This window comes from Erigeron canadensis, chromosome 1, assembly GCF_010389155.1.
Source record: "Erigeron canadensis isolate Cc75 chromosome 1, C_canadensis_v1, whole genome shotgun sequence".
Lineage (NCBI taxonomy): Eukaryota > Viridiplantae > Streptophyta > Magnoliopsida > Asterales > Asteraceae > Erigeron > Erigeron canadensis.
This window is the reverse complement of record NC_057761.1, coordinates 41,648,876-41,660,724: the sequence shown is the minus strand read 5'-3', so window position 1 is coordinate 41,660,724 and position 11,849 is coordinate 41,648,876. Positions and strand designations below refer to the sequence as shown.

At 35.7% G+C, this 11,849-nt stretch overlaps 1 protein-coding gene across 2 annotated transcripts; it reads left to right on the top strand.

Annotated features, from left to right (window-relative positions):
* The first annotated feature begins 468 nt into the window (after nucleotides 1-468).
* On the top strand, nucleotides 469-9,942 carry LOC122600284 (nuclear pore complex protein NUP155). Of its 2 annotated transcripts, none has more exons than XM_043772990.1 (13): nucleotides 469-848; nucleotides 1,671-1,840; nucleotides 1,993-2,119; nucleotides 2,224-2,486; nucleotides 3,273-4,887; nucleotides 5,308-5,520; nucleotides 5,613-5,860; nucleotides 6,259-6,670; nucleotides 7,217-7,407; nucleotides 7,831-8,155; nucleotides 8,244-8,462; nucleotides 8,998-9,326; nucleotides 9,733-9,942. In XM_043772990.1, exons 1-13 carry the CDS (start codon nucleotides 690-692, stop codon nucleotides 9,848-9,850), a joined length of 4,389 nt encoding a protein of 1,462 aa, XP_043628925.1. In that variant the 5' UTR covers nucleotides 469-689; the 3' UTR covers nucleotides 9,851-9,942. The 2 variants fall into 2 exon arrangements, with proteins under 2 accessions (XP_043628925.1, XP_043628932.1); XM_043772997.1 differs by having other exon boundaries at nucleotides 678-848; nucleotides 1,661-1,840.
* Nucleotides 9,943-11,849: the final 1,907 nt, after the last annotated feature.

Genomic DNA, 11,849 nt, shown 5'->3' with positions numbered 1-11,849 from the left:
AGGTATGAGCACTGGTCAATCCGACCTGGCGAAACCCGAAATGTCACAAAATGCAGACCCGAACTAAAAGTAGGTCCAGCGGGCTCAAAATTGACCAGTTTCGGGTCAAGCTCTTGATTATTTGTTGAATTCATTCTTTAAAAATAAAGACAAATTTATAAATATAATAATAATACTAATATTTGATATCTTGCAAGTTCCGAAAACAAAAATTTAAGGTTGTCCGAAATCTAAACTTAGGTATGAGGTATGAAACTCCGTTCATACTAAATTTGTACTATTGTTGACGCCTGACCACTAGTATAGTATATAGTGTAGATAGATATAAATTTATAAAATTTTAAGGTTTTTCAAGGATATGAGAGTAAATAGACATTGAAGCATGACCAAAATTTGTTTAAAGAATTTCCAAAAGGTTTGACACATCGCTTAATTTGCCCGCCACTATTTTCTCACCCCAATTTTTATCCTCTTTCTTTTCACATACATATAAACCCTAATAATAATAACAACAACGACTTCACTCCCCCAAATTTATTACTTTACAAAAAAAAACCTAACCATCATTCATTCGTTCATTCATTCAGCGATAATCAAAACCCTAACAGTCATTCTTTCCAGTTCAAAGTTTTCCAATCATTATAAATCAATTTAACATATCTATATATTAATACGAAGGAAGAAGAAAGATGAGTTGGGAAAACGACGTCGTAATGCGGGATATAGCGAAAGCAAGCGTAGTAGTAAGTGATAGAATAGGCAGAGATGTATCCGCACAGCTGGACCTTGAAGAATCACTCGAAGCTTCTAGATATACTAGCCATCCTTATTCTACTCACCCTAGAGAGGTACTCTCTATCTCTATATCTGTCTCTCTCTCTCTCTCTCTCTCTCTATATATATATATATATATTTTAATACTTTTGGTGATTATTAAAAAGTAATAATGCTGGCTTTGAATCTAGGAATAGTAATAGTTTTAGAAATTTAAAAAAAATTGAAGTTTAGGTTAATGAGATTATTTACATGGGAAGTTGATTGCTTTTTAAAGTTTGTTAAGTGGAAGCTACCGAAAAGATTAAGTTTTTGTTATATATGGATTCCATGTGGCTTTTTGGTTTTCTCAGTTTTAATTGGGTGATTAATTGAAGTCTTTTTAGTTTAACCTAAGACAATGTGTGCTTGGCTAAAAAAATTGAGTACAACGAGCTTAGACAGGATCGTGTATTCCCCGAGAAAGACATGTGAATTCATATTTCTAGCCACATTAACTGATCTCCACATTTGTATTAATATATCTTTGGAGGGTTATTGAATTTCGCTACACACTTTCTTTTCTTTCCTTTTTTTTTTTTTTTTAATTTTCGGTGGAAAAACAGTGAGTTCCTATCTGTTAATTGTATGCCGAAAAGTTACGCATTGGTAATTGCCAATGTGGCATATAAGTACTTAACTTTAAACTTAAGCTGAATATATTCACTCCTAAACTCCTTAAATTGCCTCTCGAAAATATAACACCAGTTTTTTTATAACTAATGCATCATGTAAAAATCACTACAAAGTACAACTTGCCTGCTGCCAACTCATACTCTTTGGCATCAGAGTACATGCAACATTGTCATTTGTATAGTTTTTTTCTTCCATTCTCATGTTGCATCAGCTTATTGCAGTGGCCTCCTTTGGTTGAAGTAGTAGATAGTAGGGAGTTGCCTTCAGTACTTATAGAAAGATATAATTCTGCTGGAGGGGAAGGCACTGCTTTATGTGGAATATTTCCCGAGATTCGTAGAGCATGGGCATCTGTAGATAACTCCTTATTTCTTTGGCGATTTGATAAGTGGTGAGTATTGTTGTTTGATACTAATTAGATTTTCAAATGGTACTGGCATCCTTGTATTTTTACATGGCCTGTTTCTTTTGAGATATTTGTTGAATCATTAGTAGCCAGTGTTAACTACTTAAACTGTGTGATATTGTTATCTTTTGATTTAGGGACGGCCAATGTCCGGAATATAGTGGCGAGGAACAAGCTATATGTGCCGTAGGTTTGGTCAAAGCCAAACCTGGGATTTTTGTTGAGGCTATCCAATATCTCCTAGTCTTAGCTACTCCTGTTGAGGTAATCACCTATGTCTTTTTTAACTAATCATGTAATTTGTTTGACATATGGTACATGTACTAAAGTTTAGCTTTCGTAAATCACTTTATGTCTATGATTGTCAGTTGCTTCTTATTGGTGTATGCTGCTCTGGAAGTGGTGATGGGTCAGATCCTTATGCAGAGGTTTCATTACAGCCCCTACCCGATTACACCATACCATCTGATGGAGTTACCATGACATGTATTGCATGTACAAATAGAGGTCAGATATTTTTGGCTGGACGTGATGGACACATATATGAGATGCATTATACAACTGGTTCGGGTTGGCACAAAAACTGTCGTAAAGTATGTTTGACTGCTGGTCTTAGTAGTGTTGTTTCAAGGTATGTATAAGAGTCTATATAATACTCTTTTCACACCTTGTCAGATGTTTATGCTTCCCACATGCTGATGACTATTATTTAATCTGTAACCGGGTGCTTGGATGTGTGTTTTGAAATTGATTATGTGATACTGTATGAATACAATCGGATAGCCATCTAATAATTAAATAATAGTATGGCAGATTCTTATTATAAGAAATTAATAGATGGAATCAAACTGGGCATTCTTTATACTCTGTATCATTTATATGGGAAATAATAAATAATATCTATCCTTACATGCAGCAGCAACAAATTTTGAGTGAGGAGGGTATTTTAGGAAAGAGTAGTGTGAAAGGAGGACGAGGTCTACCCTTGCACTTCCTGTTTAAAAAAGGAGGAACCAAAATTGAACTTTTATGATAAACTAGTTTGTAGTTTTCATAACTGCTATGTATTTTTTTCATGGTATTATTGACAACAAAATTTTGGTAAAATGGAGGATTAAATAGGAGCCTTAATATATCTTAATCTAATATCAGTATTGCTAGAAAGTATTAAATCCAATTATCCTAACTGATGATTTGACTACTGCATATTCTAGAAAGTCATATTTTTAATTTCCTTCCAAACAATAAACTTCGGTCCTATAAGCTATGGTCGCAATAATCGCTAATCACTTGTATCATTACAACAATCGCTAAAACCTGAACATTAGTACTCCCATTCAGGGTTGAGGAACTGATTTTTGTTGTGTCCTTCTCAAACATGTTTATGCTATTTTTTCCTTCCTATTTTTTTATTCAGGTGGGTGGTACCGAATGTATTCAAGTTTGGTGCTGTAGACCCCATTGTTGAAATGGCTGTTGATAATGAGAGGCATATATTGTATGTCCGAACTGAAGAAATGAAAATTCAGGTTTACACTTTAGGTCCAAATGGCGATGGACCACTTAAGAAAGTGACAGAGGAGAAGAATTTGATTAATCAGAGGGATTCACATGGCGGCAGCAGGCATGCTGCAGCTGCTCGATCGACAAAAGCTTCTATAGTTTCTATATCTCCTTTATCTACAATAGAGTCAAAATGGCTGCATCTTGTAGCAATCTTATCAGATGGTAGAAGAATGTATCTATCAACTACTAAATCCAGCGGAAACAGTGGCTCGTTTAGTAATAATATTCAGAAACCAAGCTGTCTAAAAGTTGTCACAACCCGACCCGCTCCTCCGTTGGGGGTGGGTGGTGGGTTGTCATTTGGGGCAATATCTCTAGCAGGTAGATCTCAAAGCGAAGATCTTTCTTTAAAGATAGAAACAGCACATTACTCGTCTGCGACACTTGTTCTATCTGATTCATCTCCAACTACGTCATCACTTCTGATTGTGAATAGGGATTCAACTACACAGTCATCATCTTCCACTAGTTTAGGGACAAGTGTTAGGAGTTCAAGGGCTTTAAGAGAATGTGTATCTTCTTTACCTATTGAAGGCCGTATGCTGGCTGTTGCTGAAGTCCTACCCTTACCAGATACAGCTGCAACTGTGCAATCACTGTATTCACAATTAGAATTTTGTGGGTATGACAACTTTGGTGAGTCATCTGAAAAGTTGGCTGGGAAATTATGGGCTAGAGGTGATTTGCCAACTCAGCATATATTACCTAGGCGCCGGATTATTATTTTCAGTACTATGGGGATGATGGAAGTTGTTTTTAATAGACCAGTTGACATTTTAAGAAGGTTACTAGAGTCTAACACTCCAAGAACAATACTTGAGGACTTTTTTAATCGATTTGGTGCTGGTGAGGCTGCTGCGATGTGCCTAATGCTAGCTGCAAAAATAGCACACACGGAAAATTTTATAAATAATGTTGTTGCTGAGAAGGCTGCTGAGGCCTTTGAGGACCCGAGAGTTGTAGGTGTACCCCAGCTTGAAGGTAGTGGGGCATTGGCTAATACCCGGACAGGTGCTGGTGGGTTTAGCATGGGTCAAGTGGTTCAAGAAGCGGAACCAGTTTTTTCGGGTGCTCATGAAGGGCTCTGTTTATGTGCATCACGATTGCTTCTGCCGGTGTGGGAGCTTCCTGTCATGGGTTCCTCTGATGCTACAAGCGGAGATGGGATAATAGGATGCAGACTTTCGGCGGAGGCAATGCAAGTTCTTGAAGATAAACTTCGGTCTCTAGAGAAGTTTTTAAGATCTAGAAAGAATCAAAGAAGAGGACTCTATGCCAGTGTTGGTTTGGGGGATATGACCGGTTCTATTCTGATTGGGGCAGGTACTGATATGGGGACTGGCGACTGGGGTATGGCTAGAAACTTATTTAGTCCGTATTCTCGGGGTTTGGAGTCCGGTAATGCTGCCACATCCAATAAAAGGCAGCGGCTTCCTTACAGTCCTGCAGAATTAGCTTCGATGGAGGTATTGAACGTTTTAAATAGCTTTATATAAAATGGCAAGTTTGGTGGGTAATGGTCAAAACAGGAATTTTTGCTAAGTGGCAAAGTAGATTGGGATTGGTTCGCTCAGAGCACTCTTTCCCAAATTTATAATCTTTTAAAAATGAGTTGTATGTCAAATATGATAACAGTGTAAATATTAATATAAATATATATGTTAATCTACATTTTGTTTAGCTAAACGATTTATGAAGTTGCCTTCGGAGTAGAAAATCGTTGTAAAACCAAGTTAAACCATCGGAGAATAAACACAGCCTGAATCAACCTATTTATGAAAAAAAATTGGGTTGAAGTTGCCGCCTTTAAAATATTTTATGAAGATGTTAGATGATGAGTCGCAGCTTGCCAAAATGTTTAAATGTTAGTTCTATGTGGATTGTAGGTGAGAGCAATGGAGTGTGTAAGACAGCTGCTTCTTAGATGTGCGGAAGCGTTATTTCTTCTCCAACTTCTTTCCCGACATCATGTGACACGCTTGCTTCAAAGCTTTGAATTAAATATTAAACAAGCGTTACTTCAGTTGACTTTCCACCAGTTAGTCTGTTCTGAAGAAGGTGACCGACTTGCTACAAGACTTGTATCTGCTTTGATGGAGGTAATTATATCTGGAAACAAATTAGGTCATTTGCTGGAAACTATCAGTTCATGTCAATGATATCCCTAATATTGGATCCTTGAATCCTCCAGTATTACACAGGTCCAGATGGAAGGGGAACTGTGGATGATATCAGTGGCAGGTTAAGGGAAGGTTGCCCTAGCTTTTATAAAGAATCTGATTATAAATTTTACTTGGCTGTGGAATGTCTTGAGAAAGCTGCTACTGCTTCTAATAATGAAGAGAGGGAAACACTCGCCAGAGATGCCTTCAGTAAATTGAGTGGAGTTCCCGAGTCCGCAGATCTCCAAACGGTGTGCAAACGCTTTGAGGACCTAAGGTATGGTTAGGTTGATGAAAGGCGAGAATTGCTGTCAAAACTGGCGGGTTGGGTTGACTTCGTTAAAAAAAGTTTCCCCTAAATTTTTAAAACTTGCATAAATGTTTAGCATGTCAAGCATGATTAGAAAAATTACAACTCCTCAAAAATACTTTGTTATAGGATCAAGTAATCATATAACCCGAATGAAGTAACCTTACATCTTTAGAGATAAATGTGACCCATTTGACCTGTTTCCATTTATGCAATTTATTTGTTAGTACACATTTGACTTAATAGAGATTAGTGTAACTCGAATGAACTGCTTTATAGGTAAATGGGTTGAGTTTGCCATCTCTAAAGCCATCTACTACATTTTTCTTATTGTCAGTAAAATTAACAAAGAACCTAAACTGCAGATTTTATGAAGCTGTGGTTCGCTTGCCTCTTCAGAAGGCACAGGCTCTAGACCCTGCAGGGGACGCTCTTAATGAACAGGCCGATGCTGGAGTTCTAGAACATGCACTCGCTCAGAGAGAACGGTGCTACGACATTATAATCAGTGCTTTACGCTCTCTAAAAGGGGAAGTGTCTCTAAGAGAATTTCGTTCTCCCATCAGATCATCTGCACAGTCTTCCCTTAGTCCATCTGATAAGAAGAAATACATATGCCAGATTATTCAACTTGGTGTGCAATCATCCGATAAAATCTTTCATGAGCATCTGTACCGGTCCCTGATTGATTTAGGCCTTGAAGATGAACTCCTGGAGTTTGGTGGGCCTGACTTGGTACCCTTCCTACAGAATGCTGGCCGTGAAGCTACACAAGAGGTTTTCATCTATCATGTGGTTAAAATTTTGTTTCATATGAACTTGCTCTATGTGCGTGGATGTCAAAATCTTCCTGAGTACTTTACCAGGATTGCAATGTTGTAGCATCTTTGTAGAAGTGGCAAAATAGATGTGCTCGGTAAAGGGTCAAAATAGGTCGGTCATGATGGTGGGTTTGTATCTGTTGAAGCAGATGTGTCTGGTTGACTCGAAATAATTTTTCCCGAAAATTGGTAGTTTTTAAAAGAATATTTTGTAAGTAAAAGATAGTTTTTGAATAAATTTTTTATGTACTATGAATTGGTCGTCATTCAACTCTCTACTTCTTTGGCCTTTTTTTAATACAGTATCGACCCAATCCTCTTGAAATTAATTTATTTTGATTTTCTTTCCCATAGATAGAAGGTAACACACATCAACCATTCATTATCAGAATGGTTGAAATTGCCACCTCCTGTTTTTTACTCTAACAGATATTTATTGAAGAGATAGATCTTACCACCCAGTTACTTACTGCTCTTTTTGTATTGTAATTTATGTCTACAGCACCAGGCTGCTGCTTCTTTTACAACAGGAGTGTCACCATTGCGCTATTCAGGAGCACCAACAAAATACTTTGAGCTTTTAGCCCGATACTATGTGCTAAAAAGGCAACATGTTCTTGCAGCTCATGTACTATTACGGTTGGCAGAAAGGCGTTCTAGTGGTTTGGACAATATCCCCACACTTGACCAAAGGTATCGTTACTTGTGGTGATGTCAGTAGAGTTGTGGTTGGGTAATTTGTAAATCAGATGGTTTGTAAATAGATCCATCAGAATGGCGTTTGTTGAAAAATTTTTTTAGAGTGTCATATATGGCTAGAGAATATATTTCAATAAATATCTAGTTTTGTGGACAAGTCTTTTTAGGCCGTTCTGTTTTTTAAATAGATTTTTGACAGTTTTCAACCTCTTTGAGTCGTTTCACTTTTTCTATAAGTTATTGTTGACTCGAGCGAACCATTTGTAAATGGGTCGATGTTATTTTCCTTTGCACACTTGATCTTTTATTAAATATAATTTAGCTTATATCAGGCTCTCAAAAGTTTGTAAGTTTGTTTTTTATATGTAAATAAATAAATAATTGAGCAATTTTCTACTTTATACTTTTCAATATTAGGCGCCAATACTTGAGCAATGCCGTCATCCAAGCCAAAAGTGCAATTGATGGTGATAGTCTGACAAATTCTTCTAGAGATGGTGGACTGCTGGATTTACTTGAGGGGAAGCTAACTGTTCTACAGTTCCAAATAAAAATAAAACAGGAACTTGAGGGAGTAGTTTCTAAGATAGAGGCTACACCTAGTACATCAGAAGCTGCCTCAAATGATTCTATGGCTGAATATCTACAAACTATTAAGGAAAAGGTGAATGAATTGTCACTGGATCTGAAAACCATCACCCAGTTATATAATGATTATGCTGTTCCATTTGAGCTTTGGGAGGTATAGTAATATTTTCTCTAGTTCATTATCCGAGTTCTTGCATTTAAAATCATATTCTTACTTACCTTCTATTGTTGTCCAATTTCAGATATGTTTGGAAATGCTATATTTTGCAAGCTATTCTGGAGATACTGATAGCAGCATCGTAAGAGACACGTGGGCACGGCTCATGGATCAGGCTCTCTCAAAGGGTGGCATTGCTGAAGCTTGTTCGGTACTAAAGAGGATTGGTTCACATGTTTATCCAGGAGACAGTGCTGTTCTACCTTTAGATACATTGTGTTTACATCTTGAGAAAGCTGCAATGGTATGGTCCTTTTACCTTTCTCTAATTCATAGATACTATTGGAAGTTTGGAATATTACTAGTTTCCTTTGTTGAAGTTAGTTAAAATTACATATTGTGCATATATGATTGTTACAAATCAATGGTAAGATTCGAGTCCACTGTCCACGAGAATTTTCTGTTACTTATCTATTATCAATGATGGTTACCCTAGAATGACTTTAAGCTTACTTTAAACATGCTGGCTTCTTTATTTTCTTGACAGGGTGCTGATATGGCGCCTAGAAACTGTTAGTTTACTATACCACCTTAAATTGATACTTTATGTAACATGTTTAAAGGTGAATTTAAGTTCCTTATCTGAAATGTAAATCTATCTAAAATACGGTACTTTTTTTAATGCAATTTACTCTATTAAAGCGTATACAGACACAAAAGTTTACTCAAACCATTTGTCACATCAAAGGTTGCGTTCTCTATAGCACTAGAGAATTGCACCTTAGAGCCATGTGTGTCTCTTATGTCGACCCTGAGAAAAGAATTGGTTTATTTGGCAGGATCGATTGGTTTCAGGGGTTGAAGTTGTTGGTGACGAAGATGTTGCAAGAGCTTTGCTGGCAGCTTGCAAGGGAGCAGTAGAACCTGTTTTGAACACGTATGATCATTTGTTATCCAATGGTGCAATCTTGCTGTCACCGAGTCTGAAGTTAAGGCTTCTGCGGTCAGTACTAGTAGTGCTTCGGGAATGGGCGGTGTCTGTTTCTGCAAGAGGAATGGGCACAAGTCCAATGGGGGCGTCTCTCATTCTTCGTGGAACTTTTTCAATGGATCAAAGAACTGCTATTAACCATGGAATCCGTGATAAGATAACAAGTGCTGCAAACAGGTAAACTTTTATTCTACTTTTGAGTTTTGGTAGTAAATCTATGTGACAATCCAAATTTACCATGGCACATGGTCCGTTGGGCAATCGGTCAAATGAGTTATCTCTTGTTCACACAGGTCAGATTGGGTTTATCCGAAACAGTGTAATTTTTTTTTTAAAATATAGTGAATAGTTGGTGTGTGAGTACAAGATTCTGTTAGTCTGTTACTTCGATAGTAGGTATACCAGTATAATTTTTGTTTTAAAAAAATAAAGACTCGAACTTTTGTGCAATAAAAATTAAACTGCGGCCAACTTTTTACTCTTTTGAGCCGTTTAATTATATTTTTACTTTTTAGACTTGTTAGTGGCATAATCTGAAGGCAAGTAATTAAATATCAAACCCTGTTCCCTGTATGATCAACAGGTACATGACTGAAGTAAGGAGGTTGGCGTTGCCACAGGGCCAAATAGAGGTTGTATACAGAGGGTTTAAAGAACTTGAAGAATCCTTTTTAACTTCTTTTTCTTTTGAGCGATTTTAAATTTTGTTTTGTACTTGTTCCTTATTGTATGTGCCATATGTTACGATTATATCATTTAAAAGAACAAGACTTGTTAGATTTGTTTCTATAAACGTTGGTAATTCTCCAATCCAAAGCACCAAATATCAAAGGCAGCATTATGCATCTTAACATGCCTATTTTATGTATTTTGCTGAACGGTGGACCGGTGGCAAAAACATTACAAATTGCTGAATTGATAGCTTTTATGAAAGAATTTTTTAAAATCCAAATGTTCTTAGGTTCTCGTGTTTAATTAGCGTAGATGTGAATAGACAGAAATTCTGGTAGATTATTTGGATCAATTCATCAAGTGATGGCAAACATGATTGTCCGAATGATGATCCATGTATATTGTGTTATCTCTCCCATCGATTTATAAATCTTGCAAATTAACTTCGGCTACATGTATGGACGGTAATGGCCTTATGGCTATATTGACTGCACTTGTTGGGTACTTGGGTGTAAAGCACTTTTTTTTTTAACCTTTGGGACTAAATTTATGCAATGTCGTTTTGAATATGATAGAGATCCCCAGTTTGTAAGAATGCAATATTGTTTTGAATACGATAAAGCCGAATATAATGACATTTTAGTTAAATATGTCTTGTTCTGTAGAGAAACAAATTTGTTTTGGAAAACGACTATAGGAAAAAAGGACCATTTTTTAAGATAACTTGTCTTATGCAGAATCTTTAGATTTTATGCATTAACATTATTTTTTGGATGATATTGGGGTATGATAGATTGATAGTTATCTACAATCTACTTATCTTTTCTAGCCATTTTAATACTAGTAGTTAGGCTATTTAATTTAAAACTGTGACAACTCGTTTTGAATGAAATTTGTAGAATTGTGGCTATTAGTTGGTGGATATTAATAAATAATTTTTATATAATAATCTTGAGTTTGGAAGTTTATAAAAAAGGTTATCCAAATTGGTGAAATTTGTTTATTTTATTTAACTAACTTTAATGACGTCCATGTCATGCATTGTAGATAGTTATGGGATTGATTGAAAAGTCCAATTAATAACATATAATTCTGGATGAGGTAGACTTCATCTTGTTTGCATATTAATAGATTCCCGTTGAGATTATATTAGAGTTCGTTTCTAGTCAAATATTTGTATACACAAAAATTCCATCTTTTAATTGGCTCAAAAAACAATCTTTTGGTCAATTTTATTAATGGTAGAAAACAAATATTGCACGTATTTTTTTAATGTAAAATTTAAAATATATTTATAACCGAAATATCTCATTTTGAGTTATATAAAATTATATAAGGAAAATGATTAATCCTCTTAAAAATAGCCTAAAAATTATCATAAAATTTTGATTATGCAATTCACTTATTATCTTTCTTCATCTCCTCTCTTGATTTTTCCATGTGGCATGATCTTGTGATTAAGAGAATTTTTAGGCTATTTTGTTAAAAGGATTAATCATTTTTCTATTATATAATGACAAACTAATTACAAACAAAATTTTACAAATTTACAATGTTCGGATCGAATATCACAACGGAGTGTCTAGATTATGTTGTCTCACGTTAGAGAGCCCGTTACTTAATACAATCTAGAAAGAAAAAACCCCAATTCGGAATACCTTGCACCTTAGACTCGAATTTGAGTTTTTTCAAGTTAAAGCTCGCACAAAGGAACTTTATTACCGCTGAGGTAATAACCTATTGATAAAAATTTACATTTCTCTCTTGCTCTTCTGTATAAATACAACATAAACAACATAATAATAATTTAAGAGTATCTATACCCCTATTAAAGATTATAGCTCGCCGTGTTAAATATTACTCTTTTGGGACATACAAATTGTCAAATTGCATTTAATGAATATATTTTACAATTAATTTTTATCTTCTAAAATATCCATCCTTTAAAAAAAAAATACCCACACAACTCGACGTCAACACCGCTACCAACACTCGCTCCCAATACTATCGGTCGTCAACACCGACCGA

What these genes read in the sequence shown, in the direction of transcription:
- LOC122600284 (XM_043772990.1), top strand. Translation starts at nt 690, where the DNA reads ATGAGTTGGGAAAACGACGTCGTAATGCGGGATATAGCGAAAGCAAGC. An exon ending in CAGAATTAGCTTCGATGGAG is followed by an intron (nt 4,888 to 5,307) that starts GTATTGAACGTT and finishes TGTGGATTGTAG; the next exon opens with GTGAGAGCAATGGAGTGTGT. An exon ending in TTGTATCTGCTTTGATGGAG is followed by an intron (nt 5,521 to 5,612) that starts GTAATTATATCT and finishes TGAATCCTCCAG; the next exon opens with TATTACACAGGTCCAGATGG.